Source organism: Stenella coeruleoalba, assembly GCF_951394435.1.
Source record: "Stenella coeruleoalba genome assembly, chromosome: 10".
NCBI classification, from domain to species: Eukaryota; Metazoa; Chordata; class Mammalia; order Artiodactyla; family Delphinidae; genus Stenella; species Stenella coeruleoalba.
The window spans coordinates 77,876,903-77,901,564 of record NC_137156.1 but is presented as its reverse complement, the minus strand read 5'-3'; the positions used below and the strand labels follow the sequence as shown (position 1 = coordinate 77,901,564).

The following is a 24,662-nucleotide window of genomic DNA, read 5'->3' as shown; positions in this document are numbered from 1 at the left end:
TGTCTAGCTCAGTGCCCCATACATACATGCTCAGTAAATATCATTGAGAATCAGATGAAAATCAGCTGGTCTCCTTTTACAGCCAGGAGACCCAGGAATGCCCAAATCCTGTCCTAGACCATCAGTGACCTCCCCACAGCATCCTCCAGGAAAATACATGCAATGGATAAAATTGGGGAAATAGGAGACCAAGTGACACCTTCTTGAATATCTTGGTTATCTATTGCTGCATAACACACTGTGGCAAAGTTAGTGGCTTGAAACGATCTGTTTGTTTTGTGTACGATTTTGTGGGTCAGAAATCTGGGAAGAGCGTGGCTAGGGGATTCTTTGGTTCCATGTTGCACTGACAGGGGTCGCTTGCTTGGCTGGGCTGGGGCTGGATGTCCGATAGCTTGATGTGTCTCCATGTGCCTATTTCTCCCCCATATGGCGTCTCATCCAGCTGAGCTTCTCCACGTGCCGTGGGCTTCTGATGGCACGGCAGGCTCGGCACAGCTGCACTTCGTGGCAGCTGGCTTTCAAGGGTGAAGAAGCAAAGCTGCTGGCCCTCTCCAAGATTAGGCTCAGGGCTGATGTGGCGTCACTTCCATCGTATTCTCTTAGTCACGGCAGTCACGGGCCAGCCCAGGCTCAAGGGGGATGGAGGAATAATAGACCCCACTTCTCAATGGGAGTGGCATGCCCACACAGGGAGCAAAATAATAAGCTACCACATTGTGAGGTGGGCTTTGGGTCCATATTCCAATGCAAAGAACTCTATGGAGCCCTGCTGGTCTCCAGGGATCTCTTTGTTAAGTGCTGAGGCCTGAGGATCCAAGGAGAAATAGAATAGAGACAGAGTCCAGACCACAACCTGGTACAGAGCCAGCAAAGAAGAGAGGAAGTAAGATGGCCAGGCCTCTTACAGCAGGATTAGTCCCAGACATCATGAAGCTTTCTAACCGTGAAACAGAACCACGTACCTCAGTGTGCAGATGTTTAAGGTTTAACAACCCCACCCACTAGCAAACATAGCCCAACCTGTGCCCTGGAACCTGAACTATCAAATCAGCCCCTTCGGACGTGAAAGGAAAAGAGAATATAAAAATAATAGGCAACATTTATTGAACACGTACTATGTGCCAGGCCCTGTGCAAAGGTTTTCACGTACAGTGACTCATTAGATGCTTTGCAGGCACTAAATGAATTTAATACAAGTCAAATGCTTAGAATAGTGTCCTGCACGTTTTAAGCCCTTAAGAAATCTCTTTTTTCTATTAATAATCTGTACAACCACCCCATGAGGAGGAAATACTGTCATTATCTCTATTTTCCAAGAAGGAAACTGATGCTTAGAGAAGTTAATTGCCTGGCCCACAACCGGTGGCTGATCAAACCAGATGCCAGCCCAGGTATCTGACTCCTGGCCTCGAGCTCCCACCTCTGTGCTGTACTCATACTGTAGGGACACAAGAGACCCTTTAAGCTCATCTCACAGAAGCAACAAAAGCCATTTCCTTTTGAATTGATAGTGCCCGGTTGCACTTAAGTGATTCTTTAAGAGTGTCAGAGCTTGAATAACAGCTTCAAGAAAGCACTAGAAACCTTTATCCTGGGTACAGAGTAAAGAGTACCATGCTCAGAAGTTCATTCTGTCAACACATTTTTTAAAATTTTTTATTTTATATTGGAGTATAGTTGATTTACAATGCTGTGTTAGTTTCAGGTGTACAGCAAAGTGATTTAGTTATACATATGCATATATCTATTCTTTTTCAGATTCTCTTCCCATATAGGCCGTAACAGAGTGTTGAGTAGAGTTCCCTGTACTCTGCAGTAGGTCCTTGTTGATCCTCTCTTTTATGTATGGTAGCCAACCATATATATGGTTAGCCAACCTTGTTGATTCTCTCTTTTATATATGGTTAGCCAACCAGATATATTTTTATTGAGCCCCTACTATATACCAGGCAGTGGAGATAGTGAGGAGAGAAAAAGAAGTTCTTATTCCTCATAGAGCCTACATTCTAGACATAAGGCTGGTGATAGATGATAAAATTCAACTAATAAAATCATTTTACTGATGATGGTGGCACGAAGTAGCACGTTGACATACCAAACTGCCTTAACTCTCACAAAAAATAAAGAAAGAAAGAAAAAATCCAGATCTCTAAGATCACCTGGGTTAGGGAAGTGGAGAAGGCAGCAAAATAGCCTCATGTTCCTTGCAGCAGAAATTTCACAAGCCAGACACTCAAGTAAATGTTACCGGCCCCTTGAAAGAGTGGTGTGGTCGGCAGTTTGTAGGCAAAGACAGAGAAATCAGCTCCAAGTTCTTGTGAAGTCAAACAGGCAGGGGTGGCGTCAGCTTGTGCAGAGAATAAATCGTTTGCTTGGTTGGTTTTTGTCTTTTTTTTTTTTTAAGAGACCACGGGGAGAAAGGAGAGCTCAGGCAGTCACTAATGCAGTGGTATCTGTTCAGACTTCTTTTTTCTTCCATCTTTGCATCTTACCCACCAGATTTCTGTTTGCAAAAAGGGCCTAATCCACTTTTTTTTCTTGTCCGTGCATTGATTTAATAGTAACAAACCCTGAGGTCCTCGTGGTCTGCACCTGGGTTGCTTTTTCCCCTAATGAAGCAAGAGAAGTGGTTTAAGCCCCCGCCGTGCTCCCTATCAAAGCTACACAGTGATTAACTCAGGTCCCCTTATTAGGACCAGGCAGAAGAAAATCCCTTAGTCATCAGCATTGTGAAAATCCTGGAATGGTGAGTGTTCAATGAAAAGATTACCTTTGGGCACCTGAAAAATAATGGAGGAGCTCAATAGAGTAACCATTAAGGCTGTCCACACACGCTAAGTCAGGTGGAGGGTCGAGGTAATTAGCTGGGACATTCAAAGCCAGAGAAACTGTGTTGGACCTTCTGCCCTGACTGAGTCGGTGCAGATAATTATTCAAATCTCTCAGACATTTTTCCTGGAGAGGCCATTTTAGGTTGTGTCTACACACACAAAGAAACAAGACTTAAATATGACTGGTTTGATAGGTTGTTTTTTTTTAACTGAATAATAGGGAGCTTAAGGGATGGGAGGTTCAAAGCTATAACTTATTAGCTGTGTGACTTTAAGCCAAATTGCTTCCTTTCTGTTAGCCTCAGTTTTGTCAACTGTAAAATGGGACTATTAATAGGACCCTTTTCCAGAGGTCGTTGTGAGGATTAAATACAACGCATGCAATCTTCCTAACTCATCTCCTGGCAAGTCGAAAGCACTCAAGAAATGTAACTTACAGTTATGAATTGTTGGATGGACATGACTTATTCTGGGTGTTTAGAGAGATTGTGCATTAAGACAGCATCCAAGGAAGGCACTAGAAATCAAGGAACAATTGCCTTTACCTACAGTCCCTAATGCAGTGCCTTGGACCTAAGACTCGGTCTTTGCTGCAGGCCTATGAAAATGTGAACAGGTTGCTCGCTGACAGCTCATCTTCCCACCTTCACCCTTGGCCTCCGTCAGACTCTTATAGTTTGTGTCTCTTTTTCGAACCTGCCTTCCCAGAACTGGCTCTGTCTGGTCGAGGGGTGGGGGTGGGGTGTTCATGGATACTGCTAGAGAAGGGACGTTCTTTGTCCCACCAGAGGGGATGGTGAGAAAGCAGGGACATCAGGAAGTGAAGTCTGGCTGAAGTTACAGTTCTTGTCTCTCCCATGAGGGCAGTTGAGTCCCTGCAGAAAAAGGACGCCAGACCAGGTGTCTGGGGCAGACGCCTCTCCCGCAGCCATCTCTCCTATGCCCCGGGACGTTTGGCTTTGTACCAGAGAGAAGTAGGGATGTGCGATTGAATATACAGAGCGCCCTGGCTTGGGGAACTGCCCTCTCACTCATGCCCTGGCTTGGGCAGCCTGAGGGAGGGAGCAGAGGTCTTTGCTGCTGCCTCAGTGTTCTGGAGAGAAGTCCAGTGTGTACGGTGTTCATGGAATTGGCAGGAAGTTTGCCAGACTGAAGACCAGCTCAGATGCCTCCTGGTAACCTGAGGAGATCCCAGCATCCTTTTCATGGCAAGAAATTGCCCGTGGGCTAGAGGCGAGCAGTGAAACTGTCACCACGACCGCCAAGCTAAGGAGGAGAGGCTCTAGCTACACCAGTAAGCCGATATTGCCAGTAAGAAGAGGTGCATTTATTAGCTTTGACCATGTCCCCAGCTCTGTTCTGTACCCTTGGATGGATTACCTCACTCAGTCCTCTCCATATTCCTTCGAGAAACATTATAATTGTCCCATTTGCAGAGGAGGCTCAGAAGTTAACTCGGTCAAAGTCACCAAACTAGAAAATGGCAAAGCCCGACTTCTGACCCTGCCAATCTTCAGCCCAACCTTTTAGCCACTTCACCAAGAAGAGTTCTTTTGAAGTTAAAAAAGAAATGAAAATTACACACAAACCCACACACTTTTGACAGACCTTGATGGGAAAAAACGCATAATGACAACATTTTATAAAATAGGTTGTGCTTTCTAAGAAATCTGTATTTTATTCATCAAAACAACAGTCTTGTTGGGAAATAGTCTTGATGGGAACAACAGTCTTGATGGGAAATAGTCTTGTGTAGATTACAAGGTCGGTTGTTTATTTGATCTACACAGTGTCTGGTGTGCGCTTGGACTTTCTGACCCTTGGCAATAATTCCAAACCCTTAGTGGGTTGGGAGGATCTGGTCCTTCCTCTCTACTTAGAGTATAGCTGGCCAAAAACATGGTCAGTCCTATGGATACTTCAAAGAAACATGATGCTTAAAAAGGTAGCACTGTTGACATTAGGCAGGAGAGGGTTCTAGGGACCAGAGTTCTGATCCTGGTTCTGTCAGTTTATTCACTCTGCTATATCCCAACATGTATACTGTAAAAAAAAGAAAAAGAAAAAAAAAAAAACAGAACTGATGACAGCTTTCTACCTCTTAAGGAGGTGAGCAACAGAGACCAGCCTTCCAGGTCACCTCTTGCATAAGGAAAGTCTCACATCGGAGCATCCTACATACCTCCTGCTTGAGCTCCTCCAGCAAGGAGGGGTTTTTTTGGGTTTTTTTTTTTCAGCAATGAGTTCTTGATCACCAGAGATAGCCAGTGCCTGGCTAGACTGAGATAGCTGTTCGCACCTTCTTCTGGGGCCCCGTCATGTTACTCATTCGTCCTGATTCTATGCTCTAGAACCACCGTGACCAAGTTCAACCCTTCAACATTGAAGGTCCTTGATTAACCACGTGAAAGTTTTCATTTCATTTGCTGTTAGCCCTTCCTCTTCCAGGCGAGATGCCTTCTCCTTTACTTTTCTTGTAGAAGACACTTCTAGACTGCCCTGTATCCTCAACATCTTTCTTCAAGTTCAATGGCCAGGACCAAAAAATGATACAATCCTAATAGGACCACAGTTTACTCTGAGCTGTTTTTTCCTGTTTTTATGGGATGGGAGAAAGATCAATAAGACTAAATGCAAGTCAGCAGTTACCAGATTTTAAAAAAGACCAACAAACTGAAGGCTAGTGCATGTAGGAGAGGGGATGGTTTCCATCATGACATAGAGCTTGCCTTATCTTCCCAAACTGCTTTGAAAGGAATAGACTTCGGCTGGTGTCATTTTCTGGGTTGAAACTGTGTGTTGGTGGTAAGAGTGGGTGTGTTTAAAGGTTGATCATTTCAGCTGTAGCAAAACTCCTACCAACTGCCAAGCACTAAGTCTACAGAGGGAAGGAGGCAATTTGTAGCTGAGAAGAATTGTTTTGTCAGCACCTGCCCTGACCACTGATGCTTAAATTCCTCATACTTTCTGCCACTGGTGAAAAGACCAGGAGTTCAAAAGGAAAAAGTGGGGCTCGGGAGACCCTCATGTGAGTCCAGGCTTCTCTGTCTTCTGGCTTAGATCATGATGAAATAAATTCTTAAATTCTGTGGATTTTAGTGTTCTCAATAGTGAATAGATAAACAATTAATAGCCACCCTTTTGCAGGGTGGCTTAGAGAAGAAACAGTACGTGAAAGTGCTTTGCAAAGTGCAAAACATCATACAAATGTTATATATTAATGTACATAGAGGAGGTTTGAAAGGAAAGCCACCTTCTTGCGCAAACGAAATTCTAGAACAGGAATAAAGAGGAAAGATTTCGAGTTGAGAATCATTTAGTAAAATGTTATTTAGGCAAATTCTGGAAAGCTTTCCTCATACCCCCCTTAATGGTCCAGAGTGGTTTCCTTCACTCACCAAGCTTTGCAAGCATCCAGCTTTCTATGCAACCCTGTTGGCCTTCAGACTAACTCAGGCAGTGGCTTCTCAATCTGGTCTGTGTATTCCTCAACCATCCTGAAGCCGGCACTGGTCACTAGCTTTTTCTCCTTCCTTCTACAAATTTTCACTGAGTACCCTTTCTAAGCCGGGTAACAAGTGAGTCACTGGGGAGACAGCTAGGGACAAGACATGACATTCTGTGGGAGACAGACATGGCACCAAAATTACTGAATTGAGATTGCAATCAGTGCTGCAAAGGGAAAAAATGTCGGGTTCTGAGAGAATCTGTAACTGGAGACTCTAGGAATCATCTTGGGTGCTGGCGATGATTCCAGGAGACAGAATGCATTGCCCTCTTAATAATTAATTGATGTGTGTTCCGCCCTTTAAAGTTTATGAAACACTTTCCCGTACATTTTGTCACTTGATCACGCTCTCAGCCCTACAAAATACACAGTGGTGTCACCTTGTTCTAGAAATAGAGAAACCCAGGCGAAGAGACTCGAAGTGATGATCCCAAGGTCAACTAATTCTATCACTTACAGAACTTTTGACTCTAAATCCTGGACTCTTTCCACCCCACCCATTGGCTCGCTGACTTCTTTCTTGAGATTTGACATTTTGAAAAGTGGCTTTGAGAAAATAGCAACAGGGAGAAACACTCCCCTGGATACTTTCCTCGGAGACATGGGGGTAGAGGTAGTGACTCCCAATACTGGCCTCAGCCAGGTGGCAAGAGGCAGCCCACCTGAGATGTGAAAAGACATCCTAAGTGCTGGGTGCGCACCGCAGTCTTGGTACTTGCCGACAGAACTGAAAACGCTCCTCTGATCCCAAATGTAGCCCCTCGGTCTTACCTGTGCTAAGTGGAACGTGTGTGACCCGAGTCAAAATGAAATGCATAGAATATCAGACATCCTCCTCAGGTTCTGTTCCTCAAACCCAGCTGTTCATTGACTTCTCACAGGACCCAGAGCCCCGCCAGATCTGCTTGTGAATCGATCCTCTCAGCCCCCATTTATTCTGTGCTTGCTGTGTCCCAGGACTCTGTGTGTATTCACCCTTGTATCGACCTGCTGCAACAGTTACCTAATGGTATCTGCATTTTGCAGATGAGGTAACTGAGGCTCAGAGAGAAGAAGTCACTTGTCCAAGGTCACACAGCTTGTAAGTCGTAGAGCTTGGATTTGAACCCAGATCTGACTCCAAATTCCATGCTCTCAAACACTGTACGTACTCCACCACACTCCCTCCACCAGAACTGAAAATAAATGTCATACCCTCTTCCTGCACTTCCCTTCTGGGTTTTTTATTATTTAAAACCAGGAGACATAACAACAGCCTTGGGACAGTTTTGAACGGCTCTGGTACCCTCCCAACCCCCTCCCACAGACACCCATCTCCCTCTGGGTTAAGGGTGCCCACCCGCTACATCCCCTTCTCTAGAAGAGAGTTACTGGAAAGTGAGAACTCAAAGATTCAATTAGGACACACCTCTAGCCAGATTATACAAAGACCCCAAGGTACAAGAAGTGACAGTGGACTTAACTGCTTTTCTAGACTGGTGAGCCTTCCACTCAATGGTCTGGGTTTAGCTACAGTCATTTTTCTCCCTTTGAAAGGGAGGGAGGAAAATGCAGATCTCCCACACCAGCTACAGAAGCTCAGTAAAAATGTTGCTGTCTTTTTCTCTTTCCTTCTCCCTCCCTCCCTCTCTCTCCTCTCCCTCTCTCTCTTTCTCTCCAAAGCAGTGGGTCTGGCTTGCAGGGTAAAAAAAATTAGCAAACAGATTTTATTTTTTTAGTACCTTTCTGTGTTTCCTGGTCAGCTCCGTCTGCCAGCATATTGTTTTAACTCTGATGGTGATACAGCATTGAGCTGTGAACAATTAAACATAAACACCACCCTCACTTCCATCCTCTTCTTTCCTCCTTAGGTGAAGGCAGCTTCCAAATATGTGGATGTACCTGTGAGTATTTGAAAAATGTTTTTGTGGGTGTTTTGGCTTTCGTGAGAATTTTGATGGTGCTCTTTTCATTAGTTGCCACTAAACTGTATAGTCAAAAGGAAGCGAAGACTATTTCACAGTAAATTTGTTTTGAGATGAGAAGAGGGTAGGAAACTGTAGTTTCCTTCAACAGGAAAAAGAGATCCTATTTTGAGGGTAAACCCAGTTCACTTTCATTTCCATTTTCATTGGTTTCTCTGGTATATTTCATTCTGTTATCATCCAGCTCCCTTCCCCTCCTGCCTGCACACCTTGGGAGCAGGGCCTTAGGCAGAAATTTGCACAAGGGTGCCAGGAATTTTTTAAAACAAATAAATTCGGAATTTGTTCATTTTGGGGTCAATTCTGCAATTGTTTTAAGGGAAACTTACAAAGCTGCTTATAATTAGTGCAGACCTGGTTAATGAAGGGCAGTCTCCAAGTTCACAGATAAAGCACTCAAAGTTGCCCAGAATTTACATTTAAATTGAGGTTAAGTTCTACACATGAATGCTAGAGTGTGGGATTACCTGTGATAAATCAGGATACATTTATAGACAGACTTTGCCCTGCCTATTAGCAAAATAGAATTGGAGAGATTTAAATATATTCCAGTGAAGGAGAAAAGAAAATGATTCTGTTTCTCCATTTCTAACAAAAGAGGTGTGAGTCTATTATAAAATATTAAATTTAGAGAGCTTATCTCAACAGCCACCAACGGGCTTGTACTGAGGGTTTCTCATTCTGAACGTGATTAAGTACCCTCCTTGTTCAAATACTTATTTGTTAAAATTTGTTTTTTTTCTAAAAGGATTTATATTAACATTTAAATTCATTTCCCCAGGAAGCTAAGTGTGTAATGGTTTATTGGCTTATTTCTCAAAGGATGGCAAAATGGAAAATTGGAGTGAGTTTAGCATTAGCATACATTTTGTTTGTTTAATGAAAGAATGTACAATCAATAATTATGCTTTGAATTTATATAATACTTCTTATTGGGGGACCTCCGACTCCTTCACCTAGATAGTCCTTATAATAGAGAAGAGAAAAAGGTCACATACCTGGAGCAAGGAGAGAAGTTAAGTAATTTATTTTCCCAAGCCCCAGAGTAGAAACTTTCAGTTCACAGGGAGCAAACTACTCAAATTCTCTGAGCTGGTTCTCCATCCTTAAAATAAAGATAATAATACCCACGTCACAGGCTTGCTGTGCAGATGATATGGTCCATATATGGGATGCTGAGCACTGTACCTGGCACTCACTAGATATTTCAGCATCAGCAGCAAGGCCCTTGGGTTGAGGGAGGGGCGAGGGAGTGCTCTGCTCTATTGCACAGGGTGGGAGCGGGGGTGGGGGGTGAATTTGCTGACATCCACCCTGGCCTGCACTGGGCTTCAACAGTAATAGAAATGGCAATTCTAGTCCTCAACCCGAAGATCTGGTAGCTGAAGTCTGTTTTCTCTTATACCTCAAAGCAGAGGGGAGATCTCACCGGTGAGATATAAACAGGCGACCAGGTAGGCAAAACCCAAATACTTGGGGAAAAAAATGATCTGGCTGAAATTACTGAGGAGGTCAGATTATTTGGGGTAGGTCAGAAAGTCAAGTATCGGCAATGTTAATTGGTTCAACCTACTTCCTGCCAGCCAGGCTCAGATGTATTGTAAAGATGAGGAAAAAATGGACTCTACGTCAAGGTGAAAGGGAACAAAAATCAATGAGCCAAGTTTCGGCCCTCCAGGGAGGCAGAAGAAAAGGATGCGGCATGTCCCAAAATGGGGTGCATTTCCCACCGATGATACACAATACCATAGAGACAGAGACGGCCGCTAAGCCTTACAAAGCAGCCACCGTGTGCCAGGCGCCGTTCAGAGTGCTTTACGCTTAACCTTCACAACAATCCCACTGTAAGGTGAGGATACAGTGGCACAGAGAGGTTGACGTGCTGAGGATCCCACAGGTGATAAGGAGCAGAGCTGAGACTTAAACCATGCTCTTAAACACTACCTCATTTGCAAGATGATTTCCTTTAGTGCACGGAGAAGCATCTCTGTTTGGATAACTGAGAAGTTATTTTAGTGAGTATTAGAAAAAAACACGATCGGCACATCAAATGTGCTCTCTCACCATGATTTCACCCCTTAGTACAGCTTGGGACAAAGCTAAACTTTAAAATTAAGTTCGTTAAAGTATTTTTGTAACAGACGGTGTTCTAATAAGTTTTAACAAATAAACAATTTTCTAGAAAATGGTCGTACAGAATACACAGGTACTACCTGTACGTTGTTCACATAGAGTAAATAGTCATCATTTACGTCTCAAAACAACCCTATGAAGGGAGTAATATGATCGTCCTGTGTCACAGCTGAGGAAACTGAGGCGCAGGGAGGTTAAGTGGCTGTCAAGGTCACCTGTCGAGTAAATGGGAGCGTGAAGAGTCACGTGCTTGCAGTCTGATGTGTAGAGCCTGCTAGCACTGGCTCCCAAAGTCAACTGCGTGCATTTCTTTCCAACTCTGCCTTCAGTGAGGGCACTTTGGTAGCTCAGACTCAGCCATGGCGGGAGTATTTACACCACAGAAACTGGCGAGCACTACAGATCAAGGTTTGCTGTTTTGTTTCATTGTTTTTGTTTTGAAGAGTCAGTTGACCAGCTCACCAGCAAGTATCACCTATTAAGTCAGTGGTCCCCAAACCAGAATGTGCAGAGGTGATACTTGGCAAGGGTTTTTTGGTTTGTTTTTGTGGGGTTTTTTTTAGTAGAGATTCCCAGCCCCTTGCCTCCAGAGATTCTGATTCAGTCGTTCCGGGGTAAAGCCTGGAAATCTCTTTCTAGAACAGCTCTCCACCTGATTCTGATAGATGGTGCAAGTTTGGGAACCAGTGATTCTGGACCTTGGTGTTGTATATTGGAAACATCTGGGGAGGTTTTACGAGGGGTAGCCTGAGGTTGCTTGCCAACTTAAAGCAGAATCTCTGGGTATGGGGTCTAGACATCAGTTTTGTTTGTTCGTTTGGTTCTTGTTTTTTAGGCATCAGGTTTTTTCTTTAAAGCTTCCCATATCCTTCTCATTTGCAGCCAGGTTTAAGAACCATTGGCTAAAATCACCTTTCAAGTTTCTTCTAGCTCTGAAGACTGAGTTGACCTCTGTTGCCCTGCGAGGTTTTTAGCACACGGTTTATTGGTTTAGTTCCTTGTGGGGACTAGTATTTAGTTACCTCAGAGGTTTGTCTCTTAATTATCGACACTAAGAGAGAGAAGCGCCGTTACCGGGTCATTCAAAACATTGCATAATCCCCAAAGCATATCTCTTTGTCTTAGATGGAGTGTTCGACCCTTCAGTTCAGAGCAGATTTGCATTCCTAATTAGGGCTTGCTTAAGATGCCGAAAATTTGAATTTGTTTTCCTCAAGCTCAGCAATATCCTGGGAGGAGCAAGCTACAGTTAAAATGTCCTGTTTCTTCCAAGCCACCAAGTGGCTTCTTCACAAACAATGTCTTCCACACATGCATGGAGTTAACTATACAGACATTTATATAGTCTTTGTTTGTTTAATTATTTTTAACATCTACATCCTATGCCATCAGTCTGTCCAAGCCGCACTTAAAATAAACAATGGAATTGTGAGATATTAAGACTTCACCGTCACCTGAAGTCTTTCCCATGGTGACTAGATAGCCATGTGGTATAAAGCTTCATTTACCTAATAGCATCAGTTGTTTAGTCAAGAATATTTTCCATCTACAACTACAAGTTAGCTTGTTGGTCGGTGGACAGTTTTTATTTTAACCATTTTGGTTGAAAACCTGCTTAGAATGCATTGCACAGCCTTCCCTGCCTTTTTCAATAGGGAGCCGACAGTCCTTGAACGTTTTCCCTGTGATCCAGGATCACCATTGTGACTGTGTCTTTCCCCAGTGGCCCCGCTCCCCTGAGGACCTCTCACGGTATAGGGGCGTCTGCCCTTCATAGCCCCAAACCTCAGGGGATGCTGAATATACATGTCTGGTGCTCCAGTTCGGCAGCCTTCTCCCTCAAGCTCAGGCTATCTCGAAAAGTGAGAGCTTTAATCAACACACCTGTTTCAAATAAGTCCCCTCATCCCCCTTCCTGGTCCCCGAAAGGATGGAAAACAGACCTGTTAGAACTGGACGTAAAGCTGGTTAAAATGGAAGATGGTTGTGAGTGGGGAACCAGGGGACTCTGAGAAAACACATTTCCATGCAGAGACTTTGTCATTTTTATTTTGACGTTGGTTTCTCTGAAGCCCTTTCTTTCTTCTTGGTTCCAAAGATAGGTAAGGTCATGAAGTGATAAATCGTGTGGGGGGGAAAGAATCATAGTGGCTCATGTTTGTATAGCAATTTAGGACCTTTGAGGCATTTTAACATCCATTATTTTAGCTGACGATCACAACAATCCTTGAAGGTAAGTAGGGGAACTGTTATTAATCCCATTTTACAGGTGGTATAACCAAGGCCCAGAGAAATTGAAATGATTTTCACAAGCTCCAGTGTGTGGGGGATCCAATAAAAATCCATGTAGTGTGACTGAGGAGTCTAAAAAAGGAGGTGGGACAGGGGCTTATTCATTCATGATTTTGTTCATTTGGCAAGTATTTACTGAGCACCTACTATGTGCCAGTTCTCATTTATATGCTGAGGACACAATAGAAAATAGAGCCAATAAAGTCCCTGTATTCATGGAGCTTATGTGCTAGTGGGAGAAGACAATAAAATAAATATATAATACAGTGTCAGGTATTGGTGAGTTCTATGAAGAAAAAAGAGTCAAAAGATAGAGACTCATGGAGTTCACCTGGGTGAGCTGAACCGCACTGATGTTTTTACCAAGGTTTTTAAAGCATAAATGAAATGTCCCTTTGAGGACAGTAATTTAGTGAAAAGAGAAGGAGTGGTGAAAATAACCATTATCGTAGATCACTGTTGTGGTTACAAACAGGTCTGCTGAATTTGGCTTTGAATCTTAGCTCTAAGATGGCTGCATGTGTCCAGGAAAGGGTTATATCTGCCACAAGCATCACCAGGGAAGAAATGGAAACAATAATAATGTTTCTCAAGTGCCCCAGGTAGGGGTCCCCATTCCCACTGAGAACGCCCTGTGATGTGTGGCTGCCGAAGGGAGAGGAGAAGAGGGGTGCCAGTTTAGAACTGATAGCTATCACTTGCATCTCATTGGAGAACCTCTGTTGTTTTGTATCATAAAACTGCAACAATTATAGGACCATCACACAACCTGAAAATTGCCTGAAAGTGTAACAGTTGACTACTGTGGCTTTGAGTGGTCCTCATTGTTTTTCAAATTAATACCTTGTCATTGTTTCAGCAGGTGTTAAGAAATGTTACTAGCGTCCCAGGGGCCAAGCATTGGCCCTTTGCTTGATAATTGTTTGCTTTGTATCAGGAAAAAAAAAAAATACAGTCCTACTGTTTCCAAACCTTCCTCATTTTCACCCTGGAAATTACACAGAAGTGTTAACTAACTTCAATTTGCAGTGCCTGACAGTCACGTCTTGTAGAGAAATGATACTTTGTGATCTAAGGTAAACCACAGTAATGAAAACTACTCTTTTTAGTTATCAGCAAACATACATACCCACTGTGGAAATTTAAGGGGTTTGTGGCAGCTCTCCTAATGACCCATATTACAGTGTTTTAATAGGTTTCTTCTGAGATAACTTTGATTGCAACAGCTCAAGCAGTGTGCATTCTTAGTTTCTTTTTTTTTCCTTACAATAAATCGTTTTGTAACTACTGGATGAACCACCTGCTTACCTTTCCAGAAAATCTAATTTATTTAAAAAATCAAATCCTTCCCCCTCTCCACATCTTTTTTGAATCATTGGACTCTAAGGCTGTACCTTGGACTCTAAGGGAAGCAAAGACCACTGGTTAATGTCTTCTGTGAGTAAACTGATAAGGAAATACTTACCACATACTCAGGTTAAACTGCCCCCAAAAATATGACTTGGGTCGGAAGGGATAGAGATTTAAATACAATTTCTTGACTTGGCACTTCCTCAATTTTTTAAAGAGGGGATCGGAGAAGGCTGTCACTTTTCTAATATTATATTAAGGACAGACAGTGGAAGGCAGTATGTTTGAGTATTTTTCAATGGAGGTTTCAATCCAAAGAAAATCCAGAGAATGTCTCTGGGTTATCTGGTGAAGATTTATCCATCAGAGTATCTTTTCCAGAAAAAAAAAATTAATAGTAGAAAAAAATAATAAACTATACAACCCTGTAATCCCAACTCCCTTCTTGCCAGGTTGGATTTCTGGAAAGAGCAGGAGGTTTGAATATCAGTTTCAGTTCCTGGACTATCAGAGCAGGCTGTGGATAGCGATACTGTATACTATGGATAGCTTCCAGCCCCAGTGGATAGCCTCAAACTCCAGCCAAAGCTCTGGGGGTGCACAGCAGGGTAAAATGCATGGGTCATCGAGAAAGGGTCACTGTCCGAGAAGTCCATTTTCATGTTCTCCTGTTTCTTTGCAGAAACCCGGGATGGACGTGGCCGATGCCTACGTGACTTTCGTCCGTCACTCTCAGGATGCCCTTCGTGATAAGGTCAATGAGGAGATGTATATAGAAAGGTTATTTGATGTAAGTAAGTGCCTTCTCCTCCTTGGAAGCCAAGGAGGAGACCCTCCAAAATGTGACAAAATAAGAGACAGGAGGATAAGTCACATTTTGAGAAAATGGATTGGTTCTGATGCAAACAAAATCTTTTCCTCCCCGTCTGCCTTAGGCTCTTATCTGTCGTGTGTCTGTTCCCCAACCCACCCTGGCGTGGCTGTGTCTCGGTCCCAATCTGTGTGATACGTGGGATGGCACAGCCTTGCGCAAACAGGCTCATCCCTGCACGAAGCTTGTGAGGCGGCAGCTTCGTCTCACTGGCAAAGACCTTCCTCGGTCATGGTTCCCCTCCTTGCAATCTGGCCCTGCTGTAGGGAGGTGTTCCCTGCCTTCCAGGAGGCTGAGGCCAGCTCCCTGTCCTGAGGGTGGTACCTCCCTGCCACCAGCTGTGGCGTGCAGCTGTGCAGTAAACGTATCGTTATCGCTTCAAAGATGCTTCTGTTTCTGGAAGACTAGAAGTCTTTAGCTAGCCCTGGGTTTTGGCAAACACGTTAGTTACTTGGTCATTTGCCGTTCTAAACCCAGGTGCCCCTCCTCCACTCCCCCTCCACCCACTTGAAAATTTGGGAGAAGAAGCAGGTGTACAAAGAGCAGGTACATCAGGCTGCCAGACCCAGATTGAACTTCCGAAAACAGATTTCTGAGGGTTAACAGTTATCAAGCAAACTTACTTCCAGTGTGACTGCATCTGCACTTCCAAAGCAAACCACTGAGGCAAAAAGAAAAAAAAAAAAGGAATCTGCTTCAGTCTCAAATCTCCTGCCTCTTTCAGGCCAAAGCAGATGGGGCTGCCTAATTTAGCCAGATATTTTGTTTCAAGTTTCCACCGAATTTGCCAGTGTAGACCCGGCCAGAGTGCATGGAAGCCGACGTACTTGTCTCTGTGTGGCTCTAATTGTACAGCCTACTTCTGTCTCGTGAAGCGTGAGCTCCTCCTGTCCAGGTTTCCGTATTTTTAGTGCCAGCTCAAACATTAATGTTTTGGTCTACTATGGAATCCATGTTTCTATATTTTTTCTGTGATTGTGTTCAGCAATTTGCATCGAGTTTGTGTGTGTGTATGTGTGTGTGTGTGTGTGTGTGTGTGTGTGTGTGTGTGTGTTTGTTCCATGGCTAAGTGAGCTCATTGTTGGCACTGCTTAAGAGTCTGCAGCTCCTGACTTTTCTATGCTTTGTCTTCCAGCTCATTTGCTTTCCTCGTGTGTTGAAAAGGCTCCTGTCTTTTTTTTTTTTTCTTTTCTAATCATCCCCTCTCTGTGCTCAATATCGCTCTTTCCTCTGCATCACCTTTCTTCGAGAAAACCCTTCTTACTTTTTAATTCCCACCCGTCCTCTCTCGGATTAAAATGGAACTTATCTCTCATGTCAAATGTTTTATCACATTGTATCAAGTGGCATGAATTAGAATCAAATAATCTTCCTGTGTACATCTTCTAGCATGGCCCACATCCACTGAGAATGCCTCATACATGCATAAAGCTCACCGGCGGGTCCTCCCCCTTCTCTGCATGCGTGCCTGTATGAAAATACCGAGCCTAGAATGTCTGGGGCCCAATCACCCAGCCAATAGGCATTGAAAACAGGCAGGCAGCACCCTCAGGTCTGCAGCTTGGAGTGTGGACACTCTGCCCATCTCCGCTGAATGAAATTCCAAGCCACAAACGTTCAAGAAGCCTGTGGGTTGTTCTTTTCAATGCCTAGGTTGCCTTCTTCTTTTCTTTTTTTTCTTTGATCAGTATCTTCTGATTCTCAGTTTTGTGTGGCCCTCGTGTGCGTGTGCGTGCGTGTTCCTGTGTGAGCGTGTGTGAATAACCCTGTGCTCTCCAAAACTTTCAAACATCTAGAACTGAATTTCACGTTCAACCTGCCACTTAGCCTATTGTTTCATTGACAAATAACCCACCCTTCCCTCTTGATGTTTTTTTTTTTAATTAGAAGTACAAGGGGGGAAAAGTTTTTTTTAAGGTAGCTTTGTTGAAGGCAGCAGGGCCAATTGTCCTTTTCTGGGGCTTTTTTAAAGGGAAAGTACAACTGACTCTTTATTTAAGAGTGTAGCTTTGGACTTGCCCGACTGTTGAAGAACCCAGGCAAATTCAAGCCCTCTGGTCATTTATTTGAATGAATAATGAAAAAAAATCACTAAGAATTTGTTTTTCAGGATGCAAATTATGTCTAGGGTCATTCAAAAATTCACAAATATGTCAAGTCCCTTGTGGAATTACACTGACCAGCGTAAAATGGCATCAGTAACATTGTAAGAATCCCCACAATTTAGTCTCTTATTGTCCCAATTCTGTTTTCCCAAGGGAGTCTTAATTACCCTTCCCTGAATATCTGATTTTAAAACTTAACCATTACAATCATTTGCTGCACATCACTCCCATCCCTATGGAAAAAATTTTTCAGTAGCCTATTTAGAGATAACGAATTGAATTTCTTTGCCACTTACTTCCTTACTTCCCAAATAACCTGCTCCCCTAATTTACAGAATATTGGTGCTAGGCAACCTAGCTGATGTCGTGCAAAAAAGGTTCTTGAATCTGTCATGGATTTAAAACATTTGTCATTCGAAAAAACCCAGAGCTTCTCAAAAAGCTTCATTACCATGCAGCCCCAGTAATTTAATTCAGTACTTACTGTTTTTCTATCGTCTAGCAGCAAAACATCAGATTACCAACATGTTTGATTATTTTCGGCTTCTGTTTCCTCAAGCAGGGTGTTTATTTCTTTACATATATGCTCTGGAAGGCAGTCGTGTCCACCGAGCTAAATAAGGGAATCAGAATATTAAGGCAAAAGGGTGTCTGTGAAACCTCCCACCCTACATTTCTTGCTACAGTGAACTTATCCTTTCAACTTCCTTCCTAATGATAGTGGTCCTGGGGCGGGTTTCTAAACAATTGGCAGAAAGCTACTGAGAAAAACTTGTTGATCTGAGAGGTTTCTCTTCCAAATTGTTGCATTTTGATAAATGGCAAAAATGAATAATAGAAAATTAGCATTTTGAATGAGGAAAAATATATATCTCTCAGATTGTTTGCTGTTTGGAGGTTGTTGATTTTGACTCTTGTGTCATTCTCTGGTTTTTAGTTCCTGCTGGCATCTGTCATTCAGAGGCATGTTCTCAGAGCTCCTGTTGTGTTTTCGACTGTGCTTCAAAGTCTCAGTTTGATTTACCTGAGAAGTCCTTTAAGTTCTTGCTATTTGGGATTATTCCCATTTTTTGGCCAGAGTGTACCTTGTGGAAAAGGCTGGATGGCATTAGTGTGTGTCTGTATCTGAGAATATTTGGAGTAATAGCTGGTCATTTAATGAGTACGTCTTCCGTTTTAACCAGGCGCCTATCTCAGTGTTCTCTCTCTCTCTGTCTGAGCTGGTTTTTTCTTTGCCTCGTCATTGTACTTCTGGCTGCAATTGGGTGCTTGTGGGAGATTATCGGCATAGCATTTGGGGCTCTATATTTAATGTTCTGCATTTTTATCTATTTTATTATGTAACTTAAGAGCAACTTTCCAAATTCATCTTCACCAAATTTTTTTAAACAAGCATTTTCTAGGTTGATTGTAGAAATACAGTCAGACATAACGTTGTCTCACCAGGTCTTTTTAATGCAGTGTAAGTTTCCCTGTTTATTAATAATTGATTTACGTAGTCCTCCTATAAAATGCTAGCAACCTCTTTAGTCACGCACCTCAGAAAAAAGCTAATCAGTCCAAAATTAAGTGCTGATGGGAAGAGAATCCTCAAACTGTTTTTCTTGGTATTTCAGATATGCAGCTGTACATTTTTCCATCTGCATTTTTGTAATTTTTTCCCTAAAAAATGGCAAGCCATTGTAAACTGGTTTCAGTTGCTACAGAGATAACAGTTTATAATATTTGAAACAAAAGATTCAGAGGTTTAGAGCAAGAGAATATGCCGAGACGTACACTAACAAGGAATCTAAATTATATTAAAGGTGCCGAATTCTTAAAAGAGAATCCGATTGCTGTCGGACTCAAGTGAGAGCTTGGCCTCTTTGAAAATTATTGCTGACTTTTAAAGAAAATATAAAACATGGAGATGAATAATGTCCATATTCCTAAAGCAGCAGCTGAAAAGGAAAGCACGGCCCAAGAAATAATTCGAAGACAGTGATTTAAAGCTTGAGTGTCCATAAATCATGCAGATAGCTTCTCCCCCTTTCTCTGGTGATTAATTCACTGTCTTCCCTGAAACAAAAACACGCTTTTTGAAATTAGAGATCAGATCATCAGGAGAAGCACCTAAGATTTCAAGGTCTAAACAAAAATTAATTTATTTCCTTTCCTCCTTGTACTTCTTGAAGACACAGACTGAGAAGAAAATCAGGATTAAAAGAGATGTGCTTAGGGTGAATTCATCTGCTTAAACCTCACAGGCTCGGCGATGAGTGATTAAAAAGCCATCTCGAACTTGGATGGCATCCACATTGGGGGTAATGCTGCGTCCGCACTGGCTTTCTTCAGGCCCCCGTGTTACCGTGAACCAGGCCCAGGGAACATTTGACTGGAGATGATACGTGGATTATATAGGTCAATTATACACTTAATCTGCCTTCTGGAGGATTAAGTATTTGCAGATTGCCTCTGCATTTGGCTTCTCCGTGGCAGTTATCAGATCAGGAAAGGACCCCTCACCAAACTGCCTCGTAAGCGCTTAATCAGGCAGCGCGGTCAGGTTCGGATGGGGCTGTTGCTCCGTATCCTTTGCCTTGCACAGATTCTAATTTGCTGTTCCATTATCAAATCGTGTATTTGTCCACTTTACGTGTCAGCACAGTAATTGAGTGTGAATATGTCCCTTTAAAGGGGTAATTTGAAAAATGAAACCTCTGCCTATTAAAATATATTTGCTGTATTTATTATAAGACGCCACAGATAACCTGATCATTCATAACCTGATTAAATTACAAAAGCACTACCCATGTGAACGTGTATCGATCAAGGTAGGAGCCATCCTGCTCAAGGAAGTAAGTACAGAAGAACAGGCAACAAGGAAAGCATTATGTTATTAGGTGATATCTGTAAGGTATGGCCAACTGTCCAGCTGAGGGAAATTACTTTCCAAAGTACAAAAGTGGGGAGAAGTCCACAAGATTCACTGATATAACAGGTTGCGGTTCTAAGGGCTGATTAAAGAAAGTCACAGCATATGGCATTCAAGACACTGAGACGGTCTCCTCTATAAGCAAGAAGCAGGTTTGGTTGCCCCTTCATGGGAGCTCTTGTGTAGTGAGCCTGGGCCTTGCTTCTGGAGCCTTCAGACTTCACCCTTGATCCTTACAAGCCGGGTGACCTTGGACAAGGTATTTAATCTCTCAGAGCTTCAGCTGATTCATCTACATAACAGAGATGATAATAAGCAGAACCTTCTCGTGGAGTCCTTATGAGCGTGAAGCACCGTGTGCTCCTGCCAGCATCGCGCTATGGAAGCATTTGGTAAGTGTCCTCCGCCGTGGCCACCACCATCATCGCATCATCATCATCATCATCGCCGTCACTGAAATGGAAAGGCTTTTCCCAGGCATCTTTTTTTCTTGTTAAACAAAACCCCATCTCCGTGCTAAGGTGCTGTAAGAATCTCACTGTCACTTTCAGGCATTAACTCCAAGCTTGCTTAGAATTACATGACGTACAGCAGCCTAGTACCGGTTTGCTTTTGGCAAAACATAGTTCTGAAACAAGCAAAAGAGTGATGGTTAGGGCTGGGGCTTTGAAGTAAGCCAGACAGGAGAAGGGATCCTGGTTTTGCCACTTCTGAGCTGTTTAACTTCGGGTGAATTAGTTAACCTCTCTGAGCCTCAATTTCCTCAGCTGTAAAGAAACTTACTTCTTACAGTTGTTGTGAGGACTAAATAACACAGTGGATATAGACTGGCATAGTTAAAAATTCGACAAGTCTTTTATCATCGTCATCATCATTATCATTGTCTCGTAGAAGTATTTGTTCCTTACAGTGACATTGAAATGACCTAGCCCTACCCCCTAAACAAAACCACAGTGCATCGGCAAATAAATCAGAATTGACCTTCTGAACTTGAGGAGTTGGGGGGGGAGGGGAGGATGAGTAATGCCTTTTATTATTACAGATGTAATAAATTTACATTGTAGACATTTAGAAAATACAGCTAAGCAAAAATAAGAAAATATTACATGCCCAGCAGGCATAGATTATTCCTTGAGTGTTTATCCTTTGAATCTTTTTCTATGTGCTTATATACTTGATGTATTTTTAACCAAAATAAGTGAGCAAAAATTGCTGTTTTTAAGTTAATGGTCTTGATTTTCCCTGCGAATAAGTGTTTGACTGATACACTGTCCGTTTTCAAAGCTGCCCACTCATCCCCACAGTATCCTTTCTAGTTGGTTTTTGCAACCCAGGCTCCGACACAGGGCCACGCGTCGTATCTGGTTGTGATGCGCTTTCAATTTCTTTTTACCAGCACTGGCTTTTTTCATGATCCTGACTTAAAGGGACCACCGTGCCAATTGTTCCACAGACTGGAGGAGTTTATTACTATCTAAACATAGAACTGATTTCAGGAGAAAAAAAAATATCTAGCTGAATTCAACCAAGTAGCTCTTTTGGACATAATTAGTAACTCAGCATAATTCAACCAGGGTTTTTTTAAGCTGTTCTCTGTATGTAAGGAAAAGTTCTGAAGCTAGTTATTTTTTTTAAAAAAACAAAAAAACAAAAAAACCTAAACAGCAAGAAATCCACAGAGGTCAGGGAACAAGTTGGCCATATGAAGAGCTACAGGGATTTTATTTCATGTACTAAGGCACAGGTGTCTGAGCTGGATGGGTCAGTCTGAGGTCCTGGTCCAGTGTTTCTTGTCTCGCTGCCGCTGCTTTGGTGAAATCTTGATGAGGAACTTTCACTCCCACCTGAGATCATTAGGAAGGTTTCTTTGCTAATTCTGCTAGGATTTTCCCTGAGGTTATCAATCTGAAATTAAGCCCTTCAGATCAGTCTGAAGCTGAGCTTTCAGTACTCTTCAGATCAAACTTTAATTGAACTATGACCTCGACTCTATCCTCCTCAATTATGAGGCTACAGAACCTTTTCTCTGGGCTACTAGGATAGCCTTCAGAATCTGTGTGATTATATATACTAGAACAGGAAAACAAATCCGAAATGGACCGGGAAAGACAGGAAAGGAGAGACAGTTGACTTTTTTCCACCTAATTCTGAATCTCAAAGTAAATTCTGGCGGTTAAGCCATGTCCTGGGCCATGTGTCGTTCCCCAAGAGTGTCATTTCTCAAGAAGAATATGGAAACTGGACAGAGTCAGAGGGAAATGAGACGTGAAAAGCCTGTCCTCACCTTGATTTGTAACATTATAAGGAATATAATACACACACACACGCGCACACACATACGCACCCACACACATCATTAGGGTTTGGGTTCTTGCACGTGAACCTCGACTCAGGACCTTTCCAAGCTGGAATTATAAAACAATCCAAGTTCACCTTCGTGACTTTTATCCTCCAGTGCCCCTTAAAGACCCAGTGCCTTCATGATTTCCCTACTTCCCATCACGTAAATCTGTTTTTAGCAGATGTGCTGTTTCCTCCCCTATTAAGGTAAAGAAAACTTAGTGCTGGCCTTGTTGGGGTATTTGCAATTTTAACAAAATATTAAGCTAAAAGAATGAGGCGCTAATAATGGAAGTTTTTGATCTCTGACATGACAGAGATCAAAGTAAAGCAAGCTCTACTAGGATGGGAGGGGATGGAAAGAGGAGTGTTTCGGTGCCTCTGATGCCCTATTGCAATGACTCTCATACTCACATATGCATCCTCTTGCCCGTGACCTTCACACTAACAAGTAAATGATAACAATGCCTTCTTTTTCTTTTGGAGTCTTAGGTATAGAAACACATTTCTATTCCACATGGACAGGCTTTTCTTCATGCTTGGGCAATTTGAGTTTTCAGCAGTCGTTCATGCAGAAAAGATAAGGGGGCATTAATAGATTTGGATTACTTGGATTAATTGTATCAAACGGGTTGTTACCATCCAAAAGGAAGTGTTTATTTTTTTTTAGTGTCGTTGTTACAGGTTTATATTTCAGGGCCATGTCTTCAAGTAGTTCTTTCTAACCTAGATGCTGCTTCCGAAGCCATTCACAGAAGTAGGCCTCGTTTACTTTCAGGCAAACCTGACATAAAACAAGTCTTGAATTTTCTCTGGAGCGTGTGTGCAACAAAGAGTTTTGCTAAGTGTCTTTATCAGAACAGCTTTCTGTGTTCCACGAGACATTTGGTGAATACAGTTAATTTGTTTTCTTTTCCAGTGGAGAATGTTCCAATAATCATTCTAAGAAGCCAGGCTGATTGCTCTGTTACATTAAGGTCACAGTATGCTTGCTAACATGACCCACACAATACTTTTGTGTCTTCGAAAAGGTTTGTTTTTTTTCTTATGGCAGACTTATGGCATGGAAGCAGTAAGTGACAGACTCTTACACACACACACACGTACATGCATGCACACACACACATGCACACACACAGTAGCCAAGGCACATTTTGTGGAACGAATATTATCACATTGCGTAGCAAGATACGAGATATACTAAATCCTCAAATACTTCCCATTATTTAACCAAGTAACTGTTTCCCTCCTTGCCAGGCTCTGTAGAGGCTACTGTCAAAAGATTTCACTGTCTCTTCATGTCTAACATCATAATCGCTTGCCCTAAAATTTTTTAATGAATGAACTTAAAATATCATCTAGGTTCTTATTATGCAAAATGTGGTCCGTGGACCCGCAGCATCAGTCTCCACTGGGGGTACAGAATCTCGGCCCTAACCCCAGCCAAATGGATCTGAGTCTACATCTTAACAAGAGCCTCTGCTGATTCAAAGGCACAGTAAGGTTTGAGAAGGACTGGGTAAGATCAGTGACTCTCTTCTATGCCTGTGACCCACCGTAAGAAGCACATTTTACATTGCAACCCAGTATGTATGTATACACACACACACACACGCACGCACATGCATACACACATACGCGCACACACCTACGCACGCACACACACACACACCAGAAGTTTATAAAACAATATTTACTCTCTATGTGATGCAGTCTGATAGTTTCTATTCCATCTTTCAAAAATCTTGGTAGTAACCAATGCGATGGTTTCATCACACATTGTGTGATGTGTAGGTTGTTATAGGTCCCAACCCTCAGAGAGCAAACTTTCTTACCCTCGCCACTACTGACATTTCGAGCCAGATAATTCTTTGTTGCGGGGTACTAGCCTGTGTATTGAAAGACGTTGAGAGCATCCCTGGCTTCTACCCACTAGACGCCAGTAGCAGCCCCTTTTCTCAGCTTTAATGACCAAAAATGTCTCCAGACATTCCCTGATGTCCCCTGGGAGGGGGAGAGGGGACCGAAATCACTCCTGCTTGAGAACCGCTGCTCTGGATGAACCAGGAAAGAGGTCTACAAGGGAGCGCTACCTCTCTGCGTGTCACATGTCCCTCTGCCACCACCATCACACACACTCGATGAGTATGTGTAGCATCAACAACAAAGTGACCACTTATCAACCTGGGAGTTGGCTTGGGAGCTGTGCCGGTCTTGGAAGTAGATTATGTTTGGGGGGCTTCATGCAATGATAGGACAAGCTTGTGAGACATCCAGGACCCTTTACCCCTCTCACCGTGTCTCCCCAGAGGAGTCCCGCTCCGAGCCATGGGAAGGAGCCCTGCGTTAGA

At 42.8% G+C, this 24,662-nt stretch overlaps 1 protein-coding gene across 9 annotated transcripts in view; it reads left to right on the top strand.

The window, feature by feature from the left end:
• CADPS (calcium dependent secretion activator) overlaps positions 1–24,662 on the top strand; it is a 796,875-nt gene that overhangs the window by 742,144 nt on the left and 30,069 nt on the right. For 8 of the 9 annotated variants that reach the window (XM_079933010.1, XM_079933009.1, XM_079933008.1 and 5 more), the window contains 2 exons: positions 8,193–8,225; positions 14,764–14,871. In XM_079933010.1, coding sequence (XP_079789136.1) covers positions 8,193–8,225; positions 14,764–14,871 — 141 coding nt within the window. Of the gene's footprint in view, positions 1–8,192; positions 8,226–14,763; positions 14,872–24,662 lie in introns of those variants that run through there. The other variant, XM_079933012.1, reaches the window with a different exon arrangement.